Source organism: Scyliorhinus torazame, chromosome 25 (assembly GCF_047496885.1).
Source record: "Scyliorhinus torazame isolate Kashiwa2021f chromosome 25, sScyTor2.1, whole genome shotgun sequence".
NCBI classification, from domain to species: Eukaryota; Metazoa; Chordata; class Chondrichthyes; order Carcharhiniformes; family Scyliorhinidae; genus Scyliorhinus; species Scyliorhinus torazame.
In genome coordinates this window covers 18,837,700-18,860,394 of record NC_092731.1, presented here as the reverse complement: position 1 = coordinate 18,860,394, position 22,695 = coordinate 18,837,700, and the positions used below count along the sequence as shown (strand labels likewise).

At 51.6% G+C, this 22,695-nt stretch overlaps 1 protein-coding gene and 1 pseudogene across 1 annotated transcript in view; both read left to right on the top strand.

Annotated features, from left to right (window-relative positions):
• Positions 1–15,820, top strand: part of LOC140402224 (neuronal PAS domain-containing protein 3-like) — a 132,522-nt gene extending 116,702 nt beyond the window's left edge. The window contains exons 6-8 of the mRNA XM_072489854.1: positions 5,520–5,667; positions 11,240–11,355; positions 13,543–15,820. Coding sequence (XP_072345955.1) covers positions 5,520–5,667; positions 11,240–11,355; positions 13,543–14,810 — 1,532 coding nt within the window. The 3' untranslated portion in view covers positions 14,811–15,820. The remainder of the gene's footprint in view (positions 1–5,519; positions 5,668–11,239; positions 11,356–13,542) is intronic.
• The window catches only part of LOC140402381 (prolyl hydroxylase EGLN3-like), a 275,709-nt pseudogene that overhangs the window by 147,304 nt on the left and 105,710 nt on the right, over positions 1–22,695 (top strand).

The following is a 22,695-nucleotide window of genomic DNA, read 5'->3' as shown; positions in this document are numbered from 1 at the left end:
ATGTTAATTCAGCTCCCTCCCACTGTCACTCAGTAACCTTTCTCCTCCCAGACCCCTGTGTTACTGACTGTACCTCTACTGATGTTAATCCAGCTCCCTCACACTGCCACTCAGTAACCCCTCTCCCCAGCAACCTGTGTTACTGACTGTATCTCAACTGATGTTAATCCAGCTCCCTCCCACTGTCACTCAGTAACCTTTCTCCTCCCAGACCCCTGTGTTACTGACTGTACCTCGACTGATGTTAATCCAGTTCCCTCACACTGTCACTCAGTGACCCCTCGCCCCCAGCACTCTGTGTTACTGACTGTATCTTTATTGATGTTAATCCGCCTTCCTCACACTGTCACTCAGTAACCCCTCTCACTCAGCACCCTGTGTTACTGACTGTTTCTCTATTGACGTTAATCCAGCTCCCTCACAGTCACTCAGTAACCCCTCTCCCCCAGCACCCTGTGTTACTGACTGTATCTCTACTGATGTTAATCCAGCTCCCTCACACTGTCACTCAGTAACCCCCCTCCCCCCAGCACCCTGTGTTACTGACTGTATCTCTACTGATGTTAATCCAGCTCCCTCACACTGTCACTCAGTAACCCCCCTCCCCCCAGCACCCTGTGTTACTGACTGTATCTCTACTGATGTTAATCCAGCTCCCTCACACTGTCACTCAGTAACCCCCCTCCCCCCAGCACCCTGTGTTACTGACTGTATCTCTACTGATGTTAATCCAGCTCCCTCACACTGTCACTCAGTAAACTTTCTCCTCCCAGACCCCTGTGTTAGTGACTGTATCTCTACTGATGTTAATCCAGCTCCGTCACACTGTCACTCAGTAACCCCTCTCCCACAGCTCCCTCACACTGTCACTCAGTAACCCCTCTCCGCCAGCTGCCTGTTACTGACTGTATCTCGACTGATGTTAATCCAGCTCCCTCACACTGCCACTCAGTAACCCCTCTCCCCCAGCAGCCTGTTACTGACTGTATCTCGACTGATGTTAGTCCAGCTCCTTCACACTGTCACTCAGTAACCCCTCTCCCCCAGCTCCCTCACACTGTCACTCAGTAACCCCTCTCCCCCAGCAGCCTGTTACTGACTGTATCTCGACTGATGTTAATCCAGCTCCCTCACACTGCCACTCAGTAACCCCTCTCCCCCAGCTCCCTGTGTTACTGACTGTATCTCGACTGATGTAAATCCAGCTCCTTCACACTGTCACTCAGTAACCCCTCTCCCCCAGCTCCCTCACACTGTCACTCAGTAACCCCTCTCCCCCAGCAGCCTGTTACTGACTGTATCTCTACTGATGTTAATCCAGTTCCCTCACACTGTCACTCAGTAACCCCTCTCCCCCAGCTCCCTGTGTCACTGACTGTATCTCTACTGATGTTAATCCTGTTCCCTCACACTGTCACTCAGTAACCCATCTCCTCCCAGACCTCTGTGTTACTGACTGTATCTCTATTGATAATCAAGCTCCCTCACACTGTCACTCAGTAAACCCTCTCCCCCAGCAGCCTGTGTTACTGACCGTATCTCGACTGATGTTATTCCAGCTCCCTCACACTGTCACTCAGTAACCCCTCTCCCCCAGCACCCTGTGTTACTGACTGTATCTCTACTGATGTTAATCCAGTTCCTTCACACTGACACTCAGTAACCCCTCTCCCCCAGCACCCTGTGTTACTGACTGAATCTTTACTGATGTTAATCCAGCTCCCTCACACTGTCACTCAGTACCCCCTCGCCCCCAGCACCCTGTGTTACTGACTGTATCTCTACTGATGTTAATCCAGCTCCCTCACACTGTCACTCAGTAACCCCTCTCCCCCAGCACCCTGTGTTACTGTCTGTATCTTTATTGATGTTAATTCAGCTCCCTCCCACTGTCACTCAGTAACCTTTCTCCTCCCAGACCCCTGTGTTACTGACTGTACCTCTACTGATGTTAATCCAGCTCCCTCACACTGCCACTCAGTAACCCCTCTCCCCAGCAACCTGTGTTACTGACTGTATCTCAACTGATGTTAATCCAGCTCCCTCCCACTGTCACTCAGTAACCTTTCTCCTCCCAGACCCCTGTGTTACTGACTGTACCTCGACTGATGTTAATCCAGTTCCCTCACACTGTCACTCAGTGACCCCTCGCCCCCAGCACTCTGTGTTACTGACTGTATCTTTATTGATGTTAATCCGCCTTCCTCACACTGTCACTCAGTAACCCCTCTCACTCAGCACCCTGTGTTACTGACTGTTTCTCTATTGACGTTAATCCAGCTCCCTCACAGTCACTCAGTAACCCCTCTCCCCCAGCACCCTGTGTTACTGACTGTATCTCTACTGATGTTAATCCAGCTCCCTCACACTGTCACTCAGTAACCCCCCTCCCCCCAGCACCCTGTGTTACTGACTGTATCTCTACTGATGTTAATCCAGCTCCCTCACACTGTCACTCAGTAAACTTTCTCCTCCCAGACCCCTGTGTTAGTGACTGTATCTCTACTGATGTTAATCCAGCTCCGTCACACTGTCACTCAGTAACCCCTCTCCCACAGCAGCCTGTTACTGACTGTATCTCGACTGATGTTAGTCCAGCTCCTTCATACTGTCACTCAGTAACCCCTCTCCCCCAGCTCCCTCACACTGTCACTCAGTAACCCCTCTCCCCCAGCAGCCTGTTACTGACTGTATCTCGACTGATGTTAATCCAGCTCCCTCACACTGCCACTCAGTAACCCCTCTCCCCCAGCTCCCTGTGTTACTGACTGTATCTCGACTGATGTAAATCCAGCTCCTTCACACTGTCACTCAGTAACCCCTCTCCCCCAGCTCCCTCACACTGTCACTTAGTAACCCCTCTCCCCCAGCTCCCTGTGTCACTGACTGTATCTCTACTGATGTTAATCCAGTTCCTTCACACTGTCACTCAGTAACCTCACTCCCACAGCACCATATGTTACTGACTGAATCTTTACTGATGTTAATCCAGTTCCCTCACACTGTCACACAGTAACCCCTCTCCCCCAGCACCCTGTGTTACAGACTGTATCTCTATTGATGTTAATCCAGCTCCGTCACACTGTCACTCCGTAACTCACTCCCCCAGCACCCTGTGTTACTGACTATATCTCCACTGATGTTAATCCAGCTCCCTCACACTGTCACTCAGTAACCCCTCGCCCCCAGCACCCTGTGTTACTGACTATCTCTGCTCATGTTAATCCAGCTCCCACACACTGTCACACAGTAACCCCTCTCCCCCAGCACCCTGTGTTACTGACTATATCTCCATTGATGTTAATCCAGCTCCCTCACACCGTCACACAGTAACCCCTCCCCCCAGCACCCTGTGTTACTGACTGTATCTCTACTGATGGTAATCCAGTTTCCTCACACTGTCACTCAGTAACCCCACACCCCCAGCACCCTGTGTTACTGACTGTATCTCTACTGATGTTAATCCAGCTCCCTCACACTGCCACTTAGTAACCCCTTTCCCCAGCACCCTGTGTTACACACTGTATCTCTATTGATGTTAATCCAGCTCCCTCACACAGTCACTTGGTGACCCCTCTCCCCCAGCACCCTGTGTTACTGACTGTATCTCTGCTGATGTTAATTCAGCTCCCTCACACTGTCACTCAGTAACCCCTCGCCCCCAGCACCCTGTGTTACTATCTCTGCTGATGTTAATCGAGCTCCCTCACACTGTCACTCAGTAACCCCTCGCCCCCAGCACCCTGTGTTACTGACTGTAGCTCTACTGATGTTAACCCAGCTCCCTCACACTGTCACTCAGTTACCTCACTCCCCCAGCACCCTGTGTTACTGACTGTATCTCTCCTAATGTTAAACCTGCTCCCTCACACTGCCACTCAGTAACCCCTTTCCCCCAGCACTCTGTGTTACTGACTGTATCTCTACTGATGTTAATCCAGCTCCCTCACACAGTCACTTGGTGACCCCTCTCCCCCAGCACCCTGTGTTACTGACTATATCTCCACTGATGTTAATCCAGCTCCCTCACACTTTCACTCAGTAACCCCTTTCCCCCAGCACGCTGTGTTACACACTGTATCTCTATTGATGTTAATCCAGCTCCCTCACACTGTCACTCCGTAACTCACTCCCCCAGCACCCTGTGTTACTGACTGTATCTCCATTGATGTTAATCCAGCTCCCTCACACTGTCACTGAGTAACCCCTCTCCCCCAACACCCTGAGTTACTGACTGTATCTCCATTGATGTTAATCCAGCTCCTTCACACTGTCACTCAGTAACCCCTCTCCCCCAGCTCCCTCACACTGTCACTCAGTAACCCCTCTCCCCCAGCATCCTGTGTTACTGACTATATCTCCACTGATGTTAATCCAGCTCCCTCACACTGTCACTCAGTAACCCCTCTCCCCCAGCACCCTGTGTTACTGACTGTATCACTACTGATGTTAATCCAGCTCCCTCACACTGTCACTCAGTAACCGCTCTCCCCCAGCACCCTGTGTCACTGACTGTATCTTTATTGATGTTTATCCGCCTTCCTCACACTGTCACTCAGTAACCTCACTCCCCCAGCACACTGTGTTACTGACTGTACCTCCACTGATGTTAATCCAGCTCCCTCACACTGTCACTCAGTAACCTTTCTCCTCCAAGACCCCTGTGTTACTGACTGTACCTCTACTGATGTTAATCCAGCTCCCTCACACTGTCACACAGTAACCCCTCTCCCCCAGCACCCTGTGTCACTGACTGTATCTCCACTGATGTTAATCCAGCTCCCTCACACTGTCACACAGTAGCCCCTCTCCCCCAGCACCCTGTGTTACTGACTGTATCTCTACTGATGTTAATCCAGCTCCCTCACACTGTCACTCAGTAACCCCTCTCCCCCAGCACTCTGTGTTACTGACTGTATCTTTATTGATGTTAATCCAGCTCCCTCACACTGTCACTCGGTAATGCCACTCCCCCAGCACCCTGTGTTACTGACTGTATCTTTATTGATGTTAATCCGGCTCCCTCACACTGTCACTCAGTAACCTCTCTCCCTCAGCACCCTGTGTTACTGACCGTGTCTCTACTGATGTCAATCCAGCTCCCTCACACTGTCACTCAGTACCCTCTCCCCCAGCACCCTGTGTTACTGACTGTATCTCTACTGATGTTAATCCAGCTCCCTCAGGCTGTCACTGAGTAACCCCTCTCCCCCAGCACCCTGTGTTACTGACTGTATCGCTACTGATGTTAATCCAGCTCCCTCAGGCTGTCACTGAGTAACCCCTCTCCCCCAGCACCCTGTGTTACTGACTGTATCGCTACTGATGTTAATCCAGCTCCCTCAGGCTGTCACTGAGTAACCCCTCTCCCCCCAGTGCCCTGTGTTCCTGTTATCTCTACCGATGAATTCAGCTCTTTCGCACTTTAGGGTGGATTTTCCATTGTTGCCCAGCCTCCCCTCCACCACCAGCTCGCTGCCTGCCATTAACTCTCCCTCTCTTTTCTCCCTCTGCTGCAGTGTTAAACAAGGGTCAGGTGGTCACCAATTATTATCGCTGGATGCAGAAGAATGGGGGCTACATGTGGGTGCAATCGAGCGCCACCATCTCCATCAACGTCAAGAATGGAAATGAGAAGAACATAATCTGGGTGAACCACGTGCTGAGGTGAGGGGTCGCAGGTCACCCACTCCCGGTGGGCAGGATTAGGCATAGTCAGTCTCCCAAGTCTCCCCCACCGGCATCTCGGGAGAAAAGCATTCGAAGAAGCCTGTGTGATCTTGCTGTGTGCAGATGGCCCCTGTGCGAATCTCACGTTCTCACCCTGATGACACAGTGTTCCCTGACACTGAGCTGGGACGTGGTCTTCAGCATCCCCTCCATCCGTTGGCTCCCACCTGTTGACATACCCGCTGACATCATTGTCCATTAAACGCTCGCCACCCACTTGCCCCCCCCCCCCCCCCCATGCACCTTGTCACCCTCCCTCTCAGACCTGGCTCCTGTCCCCTCGTGACAGATGCTTGGGACGCGGGGCGGCAGGAAGTGGGCAAGAGGGGCTGGGGAGAGTAGGGAGAGCAAGTGGAGGTGGCCAAGGAGGTTGGGAGTGGAGCAGCGATGGGTGGGGGGGGGGGGCGCGAGGAGGGAGAGGGGGCAGCGAGGTGTAGGGAGCTGCGACAATGGGCAGAGTGGTGACAGATGATGGGGAGTGGGGCAGCGATCGGCAGGGTGGGTGATGCGCGCCGTTTTCTTTTGGGGGCTGAGTTTGATGTGCGCCATCTTTGATGCAGGCGGTTGGCTGTGGGGTCGCTGGCAGTGATATGTCAGGCACTGCGGAGTGAGTGCGGCCCCTGTTGTTGCAGTGTCAGCGAGCACAAACCACTTTAAAAGCACTCTATTGGCTTTGGGACACCTTGAGGCGATATGTAAAAGCAAGTCTTGGACGCTGCCTACCCATCCCCATTTTCCCCCACCTATGCAACCCCCAAAGGACAGGAGGGATACGATTTCCTCTGTAACAAAACCCCCCTAATCCACTCCCAACGATGAAACCTGGTCCAGGGAGTGAATACACTTTACCCCTCGAAGTGATGCACTCTCTGCCCCAACTCTCTCTCTCAACCCCAGGGAAGAGAGCAAGCGTCTGACAGCAAGTTCCAGAGTCTCGCTGTCCCCCACTCCGCGCGGGGCGGGGTGCATAATTGTTACTCTACCTTCCGTGATAAGGCTGGCTTGATAGTAACCGCCAATAACCTTTCACCCCCTCTCCCTTGTTGACCAAGAATCTATCCAAAGAGTCTGCTCCCACTGCCTTTTGAGGAAGAGTTTCGGAGACTCGCGGCCCTCTGAGAGGCAAGATTCCTCCTCGTCGCCATTTTAAATGAGCGATTCCTTATTTTTAAATAGTGACCCACCCGCCCTGTTCTAAATCCTCCCACAAGGGGAAACATCCTCCCCCCTTTCCAGATGTGGGCCCCGGCCTCTTCAATGTTGGAGCACACCACCCAGGTTAAACTTGAAGCGAGAGGCTGCAGCACTCTTAGAGGTGGCTTAGAATCCCTACAGTGCAGCAGAAGGCCCATCGAGACTGCACCGACCCTACCAAGAGCACCCTATCCGTGCCCACTCCTCCATCCTATCCCCGTAACCCCAAACAAACCGGCACATGATAAAATTGCCCCTTGGTGTCAAAAGATGTGCAGGTTAGGTGGGGTTATGGGGGGAGTGGCCCTAGATAGGGTGCTCTTTCAGAGGGTCGGTGCAGACTCAATGGGCCGAATGGCCTCCTTCAGCACCGTGGGGCCTCTACAGCTTCGAATTTTTCTATTCTATTTTTGGGCACTAAGGGGCAATTTATCACGGCCAATCCACCTAACCTGCACATCTTTGGACTGTGGGAGGAAACCGGAGCACCCGGAGGAAACCCACACAGACACGGGGAGGACTCCGCACAGACAGTGACCCAAGGATGGAATCGAACCCGGGTCCCTGGCGCTGCGAGGCAGCAGTGCTAACCGCTGTGCCGCCCGTGGCGGTAGTGTGTTACTGTTCACTCAGGGAGTCTGAATTGCCGTGGCAACCTGCACCTCCGCCTGCGTGTTCCAGTCTGGAGCTATGGTTAGTGTCGGGAGAGTCTCCCAACATTCTTCCCATGACATGGCTGACCAGGGATCTCTCCCGCTCTTACCGCCTCCGAGTGGGAAGGATTTTGCAGGTTGATACGCAACCTGTTTTGCCCGCGCTGCAATCACGCCTTCCTTGACCGTCGAGTCCTGGGGTGGGACCCAAACCTCCGGAGGCAGGGGGCGCTCCTCACCACGAGCAAAATAAATCTGTCTGACAAGAGGGCTTTCCCTAACACGTAAGGCTGCAAAGATAGGACGTTACGGGAAAATGGAGGGGATTTGGGGGATTGGGCGTCATTGAGGGTTGGTGAGGAACCATTGAGGGGGGGGGTTATCTCGTGTGCCAGATAGGAAGCAGGTACGAGAATTTTGTGGCTCAAACAAGATGGACCTCAAGGACATCCTTAGAATAATGCACCCTGGGAGACATTGTAGCCATGGACGTGGGTTTCAGCCGAGAGGACATCAAAGTAAGGAGGAAGCTAAAAGAAAACTTGCCTTTGTGCAGGGTTGTCATGGCAACAGGTCTCGCAAAGCGTGTCGCAGTCAAGTGTACAAGAGCCAATTTGCGCAAACAAGCACTCACAAACAGCGATGGGATAGTGAGCATATAACCCGTTTTTATTGGTGTTCGTTGAGGTGTTCGCCCTGTCCTCCATCAAAGCAACACCGTGGGATCTTATTAATAATAATAATAATCGGGCAGCACGGTGGCCCAGTGGTCAGCCCTGCTGTCTCACGGCACCAAGGTTCGAGGTTCGATCCCGGCTCTGGGTCACTGTCCGTGTGGAGTTTGCACATTCTCCCCGTGTTTGCGTGGGTTTCGCCCCCCCCACAACCCAAAGGTGTGCAGGGTAGATGGATTGGCCACGCTAAGTTGCCCCTTAATTGGAAAAAATGAATTGAGCAGTCTAAATTTATAAAGAAATAAATAAAAAAGACCCAATATTGAGGGTCACCAGAGGGTCTCAGTTTAACGTCTCACCCTCCGACAGTGCAGCACTCCCCAGGCTAGACCTGTTGTGCCCAAGTGTCCGGAATGGGTCTTGAATCTGTGCTGCTGTCCACTGAGACACAGACCTCAGAGCACAAGGAATAGCAGCAAGAATTGACCACAAGGCCCATCGAGGTTGCTGCGCCCTTTAATACAATCATTGCTGGCCTGCGCTCCAACTCCATTTTCCCCTTCCCTTCCACATCTCTCAATTCCCCGAGACACCAAAAATCGGTCTGGTGGCACAGTGGTTAGCACTGCTTCCTCACCCGGTATCACAGTGGTTAGCACTTCTGCATCACCTGGTATCACAGTGGTTAGCACTGCTGTCTCACCCGATATTACAGTGGTTAGCACATCTATTCAATGATGGAGCACCCACAATAATGGACTGCAACCTTCCAATCAGGCGGCTCACCACCACCTTCTGAAAGGGCAATTAGGCACGAGCCGATAACATTGCTGGCCTAGCCAGCGACGGCCACATCCCGTGAAAGCATTTTCAAAAACCCCATCGGGTTAGAGAATTCCGAAGCCTCTCGAGCCCTTTGAGTGAAGACATTTGGGGCTGGTTTAGCACAGTGGGCTAAACGGCTGGCTCGTAATGCTGAAAAGGGCCAGCAGCGCGGGTTCAATTCCCATACCGGCCTCCCCGAACAGGTGCCGGAATGTGGCGACTAGGGGCTTTTCACAGTAACCACATTGAAGCCTACTTGTGACAATAAGCGACTATTATTATTATTATTTCTCCTCCATCTCCGTCCTGCATGATCGGCCCCCTTATCCTGAGGTGGTGACACCGTGTCTTAGATTCCCTGACCAGCGGAAACAGTGGCCGGAATTCTCCAGCCACCCCCCCGCCGAAGTGGATGGCGATTCGCATTCCTCGTCCGCGGCAGTGGGGCGGTCGACTTCGGTGGGAGCGGAAGACGTTGCCGGCGGGAAGGGCTGGAGAGTTCCCCCCCTCCCCGATCTCTCAGCATCTTCCCCGTCGAGCTCCTTCCGAATTTAAGTGGGGCGGACATTGAGGGATTGATTCCCGCCCGCCTGGAAGAGCTGCTCGAGGACCAAACGGGCGCCGTGGGGGGGATGTCAACGTCAGCGGGAGGGGTGGGGAATGCGTCTTGTTTTAAATAACCCTGTCTGTGACTGTGTGAGATGGTACGGTACAAACCAGAAAAAGCCTTCCCTCTCCAATTGAACCTTGCGAAGCTTAATTACACTATTCTCCACATCTTAACACCTCTTAAAGAAATAAATCTGGAAAAATTACCACAAGCTCTTCATTTTTAGCCTGTTCTTCAGCAGTCGGGAGAAGAATGTCATTGCTGTGGTAATATTTAGTAATCTCTACACTGCAAATAATTAGCTGTGACTAATTTAACATAAAACCATTAGTTGCTGTGATTATAGTTTAATTGCAAGCATTAATTACAGGGCCTAATTAACATGCAGCCTAACAGAAGGAACCACATTTCCTCATTACACTCAGTTCATACCTTGCTGACACAGACTGCTGCGAAGGAACTCTGCGTACCTCCTGGTCTCTGGTGGGTTTTTTCCTCGGCCAGTTTTCTCCCAACCTTTCCTGGCTCCGCCCGTTCTGCCATCCCGATTTGGCGACCCACTTTTTTTTTGTCTGATCAACATTGGCCCCAAAACAGGTTTCCGACAACGCCTCCTGCCATTAACAATTGCCACCGCTGCAACGCCTGTTCGTCAGTCCTCCCACCATGGGTGGCGCCAGTCTTCAGGTCCCCTAACCCCCTCACAACCCTCCCCGGCTCATTACATACGGCTCCAAGTCACCAGTCACGTCCATCATTTATTTATTTTTAAAATAAATTTAGAGTAGCCAATTATTTTTTTTTTCCAAGGGGCAATTTAGCGTGGCCAATCCCCCTACCCTGCACATCTTTGGGTTGTGGGGGCGAAACCCACGCAGACACGGGGAGAATGTGCAAACTCCACACGGACAGTGACCCAGAGCCGGGATCGAACCCGGGTCCTCAGCGCTGTGAAGCAGCAGGGCTAACCCACTGCGCCTTCGTGCCGCCCTCGTCCATCATTTCTCCCTGACCGCCGCGAAAAGCTCTTTTCCCTCATTGGTTTGGAGCTTGGAACTCGAGGAGGCCTTTCAGTTCTTCCAGTAAGTTTGCCAATTCATGAGATTATGGCTGATCTGTACCTAAACTCCATCCACCTGACCCACTGTCACGGGCATCAGGGTGACACAGTGGTTAGCACTGTTGCATCACAGCGCTAGGGTCCCTGCTTCGATTCCCGGCTTGGGCCACTGTCTGTGTGGAGTCTGCACGTTCTCCTCGTGTCTGCGTGGGTTTCCTCCGGGTGCTCCGGTTTCCTCCCACTAGTCCCGAAAGACGTGCTTGTTAGGTGAATTGGACATTCTGAATTCTCCCCCAGTGTACCCGAACAGGCGCCGGAGTGTGGCGACTAGGGGACTTTCACAGTAACTTCATAGGGCGTCAAGGTAGCACAGTGGTTAGCACCCTCTCATCCGTCAACCTCGCGGGCAGAATGTTTATATGGCGTCTTCTTCCCCGTCGGTCGCTGCAGTGAATACACGTCATCATTTTATTTCTGTTAAATCCATTCACAGCAAGGCGGAACACCGAGATACTCCGATGGACATTTCCCAACTCCCGTTGTCGGCCATCAAAACTTCCAAGCGGCTGGAGTTGTCAGATTCCGAGTCTGATTCCCGGGAACACTTAGGTAAAGATTCCCTGGAGCTGTACAATCGCCTATTCAGTTGCTTCAACAATGGTCATATTCGGTAATGAATGAGTCACTGCAAAGTTGGTGGAAGTTACGTTCGAACACTGCACAGCTTAGATCAGTCCTCATCTGGGGCATTGCGTCCAACTCCGGGCACCGTACTGCAGTAAGGATATAGTGGCCTTGGAGTGATTGCATGCATCGTACGTTCCCCGGAATGATGGCAAAATTTTAAAAGTCAAATGAGGGGCAGCAAGGTGGCTCAGTGGTTAGCACTGCTGCCTCACGGCGCTGAGGACCTGGGTTTGATCCCAGCTCTGGGTCACTGTCCGTGTGGAGTTTGCACATTCTCCTCATGTTCGTGTGGGTTTCGCCCCCACCACCCAAAGATGTGCAGGGCTAGGTGGATTGGCCACGCTAAATTGCCCCTTAATTGAGAAAAAAAAAATGAATTGGGTATTTCAAATTTATTTAAAAAAAATAGAACCTTGAAGTGCAGATATCGCTGGACCAATGCAGGTCAGTGAGCTCGGGGTGAGCGGGTCTTGGGGTGAGATGGGATATGGGCATGATCTCTAGATTATGGATGATCTCTAGATTATGGAGAGCGATGCAAGTCCAGCAGACACAATTCCTACTTATGTTACACTTAAGAGCAATGCCATGGAAACACAGAAGATTTGCGGCTCAGAGGGAGGGCATGTAGCTCATTGCGTCTGTGCTTTCTGAGGAGGGTTGACCGAGTCTAATCTCACTTTCCAGCTCTTGGGCCTGTAAAATGTGGCACCTCAACTGCATACCTAAGCTTTTTTTTTTAATGCGATGAAGGTTTAATCATAGAATCCCTACAGTGCAGGAGGCTATCCGGCCCATCGAGTCTGCACCAGCCCTTTTAAAGAGCATCCTTCCTAGGCCCACTCTCTTGCCCTATCCCTGTAATCCCACCTAACCTACACATCCCTTGGACACTAGGGAGTAATTTATCACGGCCAATCCACCAAACCTGCACATCTTTGGACTGTGGGAGGAAACCGGAGCACCCGGAGGAAACCCACTCTTTCACCTGGGATGTCCCAGGCCTTCTGCATGCATGAAAAAAATTCTCCTCAACTCCCCTGTTACTGTCACTTTAAATTTATTCCCTTGCTTGGTGGCGCAGTGGTTAGCACTGCTGTCTCACGGCGCCGAGGACCCGGGTCCGATCCCGCCCCGAGTCACTGTCCATGTGGAGTTTGCACATTCTCCCCGTGCCTGCGTGGGTCTCACCCCACAACCCAAAGATGATGTGCAGGGTAGGTGGATTGATCACTCTAAATTGCCCCTTAATTGGGGGGGGGAAAAATCTATTCCCTCTGCTGATAGACCTCTCTACTGAGGGGGAGAAAGATCCTTCCTATCCTCTCAATCCAGGCCCCCATAATTTTATACACCTCAATTAAATCTTCCCTTGGCTTCCTCTGCTCAAAGGGAAACAACCGATTGATACACAATGGCCAGTGTGGCATGGTAATGCTATTATTCTGCAAATATACACGCTTAATATCACTAGGCTAGTAATCCAGAGGCCCCAGGCTAATCCTCTGAGGGACGAGGGTTTGAATCCCACCCCGGCAGCTGGTGGAATGAGTAAAATCTGGGATTGAAAACTGGTCTCAGTCACGGGGACCGTGACAACTATCGTCGATTGCCCTAAAAACGCGCCTGGTTCACTAATGTTCCCTTTAGGGAAGGAAATCTGCCGTCCTTACCCGGTCTGGCCTACACGTGACTCCAGGCCCCTCTGAAATGGCCGAGCGAGACACTCAGTTCAAGGGGCAATTAGGGATGGGTGACAAATGGTGGGCCCGAGCCAGCGACGTCCACATTTAAAATTAAGCTGGTCGCTTAATAGGGAATTCAGGTAGAATGTGAGTGTGGAACTCACTCCCACATGGAGGGGTTGAGGTGAATAAGCTGGTTAAACACATGAGGGAGAAAGGGACTAAAAGAAGGTTAATCTGATTGGCTGAGACTGACAGAGGCTAGTGTGGTTCCTAAATACTAGCACAGAGCAGCTGGGCCGAATGGCCTGCTTCTGCGCAAAACCTTCCACCTTAGCTCGCGTGTGTTGTTTTTGCCGGGTTGGTTTGCCTCCCAGATTGATCCATCTCCTGCTTTCTCTGTGTCCTCCCTTTTATGCTGCAGAAAGAGACAATCCAAAAGATGCGGGGAAGCGGAGCAACTATGCGAAGGTTACGGGGTTGCGTTCAGAGGACTGGAAGCGATCCGCGAGTCAGTCGGAGGAGGAGATGACTTCAGCCAAGGACGACAGTGACTCCAGCCTCCCCGACGACTCGGACAGCGATGGGCCGGGTGCCAACCGGAAGAGCTTCGTCCTGTCAAAGGTCAAGCGCATGAAGGTCGAAGGTCACGGCGAGGGCCGGCCAACTCGCGAGCCGCGAGGCTCCACCCCCAGCGGAGGCGACGGCGACACGGACAGCTCCGAGGACGAGTGCGCCGGCGGACTGCCCAGCAAACATCAGTACCTGAAGAGGAAGAAGAGACCCCGGGATGGCTCGGCCTTGCGACCCAAGGCTTCAAACTCTCCCAGTCCCAGTGCGTCTGACTTTGGCAGCGGAGGAGGGCGGGCCCCGTCCAATCCCGTCTCCGACCGCATCTCCCCCCTTAAGATAAAGACTGAGGTAATTCAGCCCATCAACTTTGACAACAACAGCACCATCTGGAACTACCCGCCGAACCGAGAGGTCATGAGGAGCGAGCTGCCTTACCGCCTGGCAAAGGCCTCTACCTCGGAGTCCTTCCACCCCACGCAGACGGGCGCCGCCCTCCACGTCGCCATCCCCGACTCTGTCCTGACCCCCCCGGGTGCCGATACCAGCAGCGGGCAGAAGACCCCATTCAGCGCCTCCCCCCGGGCCATCCTGGGGGGCTCCTCGGACGCCCTGTCGCCCCCGCTCTCGGGCTCTCCCCGCGAGGACAAGGCCCAGTCGGCGCCGGTGGTGTACAGCAGCGAGCTGGAGATGGTTCAGCGGTTGCATGCGGGAAACATGGTGCTGCCGCTGGTCCATCCCATGGGCGGCGCCAACCCCTCCAGCATTGCCAGCGGCCCGCAGAGCCTCTACACCACCAGCACCATCCGCTACGCCCCAGCGGATGTCACCTTAGCCATGCAGGGCAACCTGCTGCCCGCTGCTGCCCATGCCATCAACTTCGTGGACCTCAACGCCTCCAGCTTCGGGGCTGACTCCAAGGCCCAGGTGGAGATGATTTACCACCATGTCCAGCGGCTCAACATGGCGGGGCCCTTTGCCAGCCCAGTGGGTGCAGCGGGCTTGACCCAGGTGCCAGCGGGAAGCATCTTCACAACGGCCGAGGCCCTGTTATCCACCCTTCCCTTCCCCATGAACACAGGCATCCACCCACCGCAGACTCTAGAACGTAAAGAAGACTGACCATTGACCCTGAGCATCCTGTTCTGAGCAAAAGCGGGAAGGGAGAATCACTACATTCTTAAAACTAGCGTCCTGGCTCAAAAGTTGACCCTCTTCTTTTTGTTTTGCTTTTTGAGACAATGGACCTTGTCCTTTTTTTTTATTTTAACTTTCTTTTTAACCAATCTCCTCAAATCCCATTGAGTGAAAGCACTTATTTCCTTTGCTCTCGATCTGAGAGAGAGTCCGAACACAGATGGATGGAATCCTGAGGCATCGTAACAAACTGAAGGGACCACCAACATGTGTCGTCGCTTCCATGTCAACCGGCCGCCCGCCACGGGGTGGTACTGCTGTTGGATTTAGTGGGGTGAGGGGGAAATGGGGCAGGTGTGTCACTAGGCCGCAAGGCCCTCAACCCACCACCGCCTCCTCTCTATGCAACCCCAGCACAAAACTGACAGTCGCAGAGAGCGAGAGAGACAGGAGAGAGAGAGAGAGAGACAGACAAAGCAAAACTTGTAGCAGACCTTCTGGGCCCGTGTCCCTGAACCTCACCCAACCTCGTTGTCCGCCTCGGGCCTGTGGCCTGAGCTTCGTCCAGTCATTGTCCACCTCGGGCCTGTGGCCTGAGGCTCGTACCCGGTCATCGTCCACTTGGCCCTGCTGTGTGTATAATGTACAGTCAGTCGGTAATGTTTGTAAAAAGGGAAATCGAAACGCAAAAAAAAAACAAAAACAAAACAAACAACAACGCAAAAGGTCCCCTTCGGATGGATGGGTGGATTGCAAACCAGGCCGGAACAAGCTGCGGAAAACTGACCATCATTTCTTCCCGAAATAGGTGGACGGTTTTTTCTGTGGGGGGGGGGGGGGGTGGCGGAAGACAGACCAGTTCATTTTTCCGGGAATACAGCCCGTCCGTAGCAGAGGCGTCTCCGTCAGCACATGATGAACTGCCAGGTTCCCGACCAGGTTGTTACATTAAAAACCTTGGGACCCTGGTTAAGGGGGTGAGAGTGTGGGGAGGGAGGGGCAGTTTCTGAGTTCGCACATCAAGCGCTGGGGGGGGGGGGGGGGGGGGCACAAGTGCCAGCGGTCAGATTCAAAATACTTAGTGAGTCACCAGTTTGAAGAAAGATTTTTCAGTGTGAAGGGTCACCGTAGCAAACTGGTTGATGTTGCCTTGTTTGACCCATGGGGGAATAATTTGGGGCCTTCCGGTGACGAGCTTCAGTTGGTCGGAGCCAAGGGGAAGAGGGTCCGTGGGGGGGCTGGGGGCAATTTAGACCAAACACTCGCCCTGAGAGAGTAACCCTCTTCAGTCAATTATACAACCCGTTTGGGATCAGGCACACGAGAGAGGGTGTGTGTGTGTGTGGTGGTGGGGGGGGGGGGGGGGGGGGGGGGGAAGACACAGCTACAACACCAGATTGGCAATTATTCCAGGAGCATTGAGCATGTGTTAACTCTCTGTTCCCGAGTCTTGCTCTCCTTCCCTCACACCCCCCCACCCTTCCCGCCAGCTCCTTCTCCTGCCTCTCCCTCACCCCCTCGGCCTCTCCCTCCAGCTTTACTCTGTATCTAACCCCGTGCTGTACCTGTCCTGGGAGTGTTTCATGGGGACAGTGTAGAGGGAGCTTTACTCTGTATCTAACCCCGTGCTGTACCTGTCCTGGGAGTGTTTCATGGGGACAGTGTAGAGGGAGCTTTATTCTGTATCTAATCCAGTGCTGTACCTGTCCTGGGAGTGTTTAATGGGGACAGTGTAGAGGGAGCTTTATTCTGTATCTAACCCCGTTTGTGCCTGTCCTGGGAGTGTTTGATGGGGACAGTGTAGAGGGAGCTTTACTCTGTATCTAACCCCGTGCTGTACCTGTCCTGGGAGTGTTTGATGGGGACAGTGTAGAGAACACCGGGTGTAAAAGATGGATTGTTAATTTGTAAAATTGCTAATTTAACGAGCAATGGGCACACCCAGATCATAAATAACGTCAGCAGAGAAGAAAGCAGGAATTGTCTTCACAACGTGAACTTTAACCTCAATCCAAAATTGCTGACTGCCCCCCTGTCAAACCTCTAAATCCTTAGCCAATCTCAGCCAAAAAATATTCCTTCGAAAATTGGAACGATGATAATTGCTCCCACCCGCTGACGTCCTGTAGAAATAAAACCGAGGCAATTTGATCTTGGGGGGCATCGCCAGCTGCAGTGCCCTTACCAATGCCCCATCCAAGAGCAGCTAACTCAGTGCAGGACTGGATTCGAACGTGGGATCTTTCTGACTCGGCCCAATATTGACCCAAGGGGCCATTCACAGGGTCATGTGGGCGCCCTTGATTTCGACACAATCTCACGTTCTCGGGAAGGCTGCCTTGCTATTCCCAAGGCTCTTGCTTCCCAACACGGAGCAGCAACATCCGACCACCTGGCAAATGCAAAGCTAATGAACAGGGATTGCATTTACATAGCGCCGTCCACGCCCTCAATGCCCCAAAGCACTTTACAACCAACGAGGTACTTCTGAAATATAATTACTGTGGTGAAGTCAGAAATGCAACAGGTAACGTGTGCACCGCAACCTCCTACGGGCCAGTTCGGTGGCTGGGTAACCTGTTTCGGTGACGCTTGGCTGAAGGATAAATATTGGGCCTGGCGATCGTTGGCACCCGGCTTGAGGGGGCAAGACTGGGGGGGGGGGGCTCGTTTTAACGTCTCATCTTAAAGCCAGCACCTCCGACAGAGCAGCATTGAGCGTAGTTGTCAGATTAGATTGCGTGCACGGGTCCCCGGAGTGGGAGGTCGAATCCACGACCTGCTAACGCCAAGGCGCGAACGCTCCCCACTGAGACGGGGTGATGTGGTACAACTGCAGCTTATGAAGCCACCGCTCTGGGCCGAAGGGTATGCGTTGTTCGACTGCACGCCGCGCCTGTTAGGAATTAAGATTTTCTTTTTCTATTCCTTACCTTTTTTTTGTTACGAATCGTTCGTTGGTCTGAGGCATCTTGCAACGGCAACAATGAACACCCAAGGTGTGGATTAATTTTGGCAAATGTTTGCAGGAATAGCAGAGCGCTGTGCATGAGGGGTTCAGGGGCTGGAAGCTGCTGATGTAAATGACAGACAGAAAAAAAAACCCGGGGCTTCCTTCTGAAGGAGTGGCACAATGGCCTACTTTCTGACCACAATAACGCCCAGAATGTGCCCTGAACTATTGGCAGAGTGCAGCGGCACCCTCCACGCCTGGGCATGCAGTATTGCGCAAATCATAGAGCCGCGAAACGAGGCCATTTGGCCCACCGAATCCATGCTGGCCCTCCATAGAGCAATCCAGTCAGTCCCATTCCCCTTTCCTGCAGCCCTGCGAATGTGATTAAACATTCAGGGAGGATCCATCACATGATTTGACCCCCACCCCCCAGCCATTATTTTGCCAACACGTCCGTCCTCGTGACATCCGGCCTTCCGACACCAATCGGAAATCAAAAATGTTAGGAGGGGTTATTGGGTTACGGCGATGGGGGCGAAGGTGTGGATTTAGGTGGTTCAGTGCAGACTTGATGGGCCAAATGGCCTCCTTCTGCACTGTATGTTCTATGTAGCCAATTGGATGGTGTTTGACCAAGCAGCCTGGTAAAGAGCAATGTTCAAAGAAAATGACAAAAACAATCTTTTTTAACGGCCCAATGATTTGTCCCTCGGGAGATTGACCTTCATTTCCTGGAGACTCTGGGCGGGTAGGCAACCCTCAAATCCCAGTTGAAATGGAGGCTTCCTCACCCAATTTCAGTGAACATTTATGAGTTTAAGATCTGAAAGGCCTTCGCAAGTAGTTTAAAATCGCCACTTTAAATGGGGCAGCTTTCAAAGTTTTGTTTGACGAGGTGCAGTGCGTGCTTTGCGCCAGCAGGTGGTGGGTCTGCGCACAAATGACTGCTTCATGCAGCAGGGTTTAACCCTTCAGCTGCCTAACCTATCGTTCCAGGGATTGCCGGTTTAGCTCAGACGGCTAGACAGCTGGTTCATGATGCAGAGTGAGGCCAGCAGCGTGGGCTCGATTCCTGAGATGTGGTGACCCTCAGGTTAAATCGCCACCAGTCAGCTCTCCCCCTCAAAGGGGAAAGCAGCCTATGGTCATCTGGGACTGTGGCGACTTCATTTTTACTTACTAATCGTGTCAGGCCTGTGTTAATGCCAGATATATTACAGCTCCCCACAAAGTTCCGCTGGACTGCACAGCTCGCGAAACGTCCCCCGGTTTGATTCCTGGTCACTAGAACACCAGAAGCCCTCTTCGTGAAGGACCGTCCACCTGTGAGCAGCCATTGTCCCTCGCGATTCCAGCTCCTCCACCCTCGCCGCTGACAATTCACTGGCCACACCATTGCTACTGTTCAAACACGGATGCTTACCCGGGCCTGGGATGGCTCGTTATACCAGCTGAAACTCCAGCAGGGCCCAGATTTAATGGTAGATGTCTGTCCCGCTGTTAATTACACCCAGGAAAGGATTAGGGAGCCTGAGCAATTTGGTTGCTGCATTCATTTATTTAGATAATTTTATACCTTGGTCCTGAATCACAAGACACGATGGTCAGCACTGCTGCCTCACAGCGTCAGGGACCTGGGTTCAATTCCGACCTCGGGTGACTGTGTGGAGTTTGCATGTTCTCCCCGTGTCTGTGTGGGTTTCCTCCGGATGCTCCGGTTTCCTCCCGCAGTCCAAAGATGTGCAGGTTAGGTGGGGTTACGGCACTAGGGTGGGGGTGTGGCCTAGATAGGGTGCCCTATCGAAACTCCATCCCTCTAGCAATGAAGGACAAAATTCCATTTGCCTTCTTAATCACCTGTTGCACCTGTAAACCAACTTTTTGCGACTCATGCACTAGCACACCCAGGTCTCTCTGCACAGCAGCATGTTTTAATATTTTATCATTTAAATAATAATCCCTTTTGCTGTTATTCTTACCAAAATGGATAACCTCACATTTGTCAACATTGTATTCCATCTGCCAGACCCTAGCCCATTCACGTAGCCTATCCAAATCCCTCTGCAGACTTCCAGTATCCTCTGCACTTTTTGCTTTACCACTCATCTTAGTGTCGTCTGCAAACTTGGACACATTGCCCTTGGTCCCCAACTCCAAATCATCTATGTAAATTGTGAACAATTGTGACCCAACACTGATCCCTGAGGGACACCACTAGCTACTGATTGCCACCCAGAGAAACACCCATTAATCCCCACTCTTGAAAATGAAAATCACTTATTGTCACAAGTAGGCTTCAAATGAATTACTGTGAAAAGCCTCTAGTCGCCACATTCCGGCGCCTGTTCGGGGAGGCTTGTACGGGAATTGAACCGTGCTGCCGGCCTGCCTTGGTCTGCTTTAAAAGCCAGCGATTTAGCCGTGTGCTAAACCAGCCCCACTTTGCTTTCTATTAATTAACCAATCCCCTATCCATGCTACTACTTTCCCCTTAATGCCATGCATCTTTATCTTATGCAGCAACCTTTTGTGTGGCACCTTGTCAAAGGCTTTCTGGAAATCCAGATATACCACATCCATTGGCTCCCCGTTATCTACCACACTGGTAATGTCCTCAAAAAATTCCACTAAATTAGTTAGGCACGACCTGCCCTTTATGAACCCATGCTGCATCTGCCCAATGGGACAATTTCCATCCAGATGCCTCGCTATTTCTTCCTTGATGATAAATTCCAGCATCTTCCCTACTACTGAAGTTAAGCTCACTGGCCTATAATTACCCGCTTTCTGCCTACCTCCTTTTTTAAACAGTGGAGTCACGTTTGCTAATTTCCAATCCGCCGGGATCACCCCAGAGTCTAGTGAATTTTGGTAAATTATCACTAGTGCATTTGCAATTTCCCTAGCCATCTCTTTTAGCACTCTGGGATGCATTCCATCAGGGCCAGGAGACTTGTCTACCTTTAGCCCCATTAGCTTGCCCATCACTACCTCCTTAGTGATAACAATCCTCTCAAGGTCCTCACTTGTCATAGCCTCATTTCCATTAGTCACTGGCATGTTATTTGTGTCTTCCACTGTGAAAACCGACCCAAAAAACCTGTTCAGTTCCTCAGCCATTTCCTCATCTCCCATTATTAAATCTCCCTTCTCATCCTCTAAAGGACCAATATTTACCTTAGCCACTCTTTTTTTGTTTTATGTATTTGTAGAAACTTTTACTATGTTTTTATATTCTGAGCAAGTTTACTGTCATAATCTATCTTACTCTTCTTTATAACTTTTTTAGTAGCTTTCTGTTGCCCCCTAAAGATTTCCCAGTCCTCTAGTCTCCCACTAATCTTTGCTACTTTATATGCTTTTTCTTTCAATTTGAAACTCTCCCTTATTTCCTTAGATATCCACGGTCGATTTTCCCTCTTTCTACCGTCCTTCCTTTTTGTTGGTATAAACCTTTGCTGAGCACTGTGAAAAATCACTTGGAAGGTTCTCCACTGTTCCTCAACTGTTTCACCATAAAGTCTTTGCTCCCAGTCTACCTTAGCTAGTTCTTCTGTCATCCCATTGTAATCTCCTTTGTTTAAGCACAAAACACTAGTGCTTGATTTTACCTTCTCACCCTCCATCTGTATTTTAAATTCCACCATATTGTGATCGCTCCTTCCGAGAGGATCCCTAACTATGAGATCCTGAATCAATCCTGTCTCATTACACAGGACCAGATCTAGGACCGCTTGTTCCCTCGTAGGTTCCATTACATACTGTTCTGGGAAACTATCGCGGATACACTCTATAAACTCCTCCTCAAGGCTGCCTTGGCTGACCTGGTTAAACCAATCGACATGTAGATTAAAAGCCCCCATGATAACTGCTGTACCATTTCTACATGCATCAGTTATTTCTTTGTTTATTGCCTGCCCCACCATAATGTTACTATTTGGTGGCCTATAGACTACTCCTATCAGTGACTTTTTCGCCTTACTATTCCTGATTTCCACCCAAATGGATTCAACCTTATCCTCCATAGCACCAATGTCATCACTTACTATTGCCCGGATGTCATCCTTAAATAACAGAGCTACACCGCCTCCCTTACCATCCACTCTGTCCTTCCGAATAGTTTGATACCCTCGGATATTTAACTCCCAGTCGTGACCATCTTTTAACCATGTTTCAGTAATGGCCACTAAATCATAGTCATTCACGATGATTTGCGCCATCAACTCATTTACCTTATTCCGAATACTACGAGCATTCAGGTAAAGTGCACTTATGTTGGCTTTTTTACCTCTGTTCTGAATCTTAACACCTCGATCAGTAACCTTTCCTCAGTTAATTTTCCTCAGCTGTTGACAACCAAACCACGGGCATTCCTTACTCGAGCCCCCATCTCTACTTAAAACCAAGCTCTTTTTCTCGCCTATCTGTTCATGATTCGTACCACAAGAGCAGGTCAGAGGCTGGGAATCTGCGGAGAGTAACTCACCTCCTGAACCCCCCCCCCCCCCAAAGCCTCTCCACCATCTACAAGGTACAAGTCAGGAGTGTGATGGAATAATGTCCACTTGCCTGGATGAGTGCAGCTCCAACAACACAAGCTCAACGCCATCCCGGACAAAGCAACCCCACTTGATTGATGCCCCTTCAACACTCACTCCCTCCACTACCGACGCACAGTGGCAGCCTGCAGTAACTCACCAAGGCTCCTTAGGCAGCACCTTCCAAATCCATGTCCGCTATCATTTAGAAGAATGAGGGCAGCAGATCCATGGGAATATCTCCACCTGCAGATCCCTTAGTGTCCAAGGACGTGCAGGTTAGTGGGGTCATGGGGATAGGGTAGGGGAAGCCTAGGTAGGGCTCTCTTTTGGAGGGCGGTGCAGGCCCGATGGGCCGAATGGCCTCCTTCTGCAC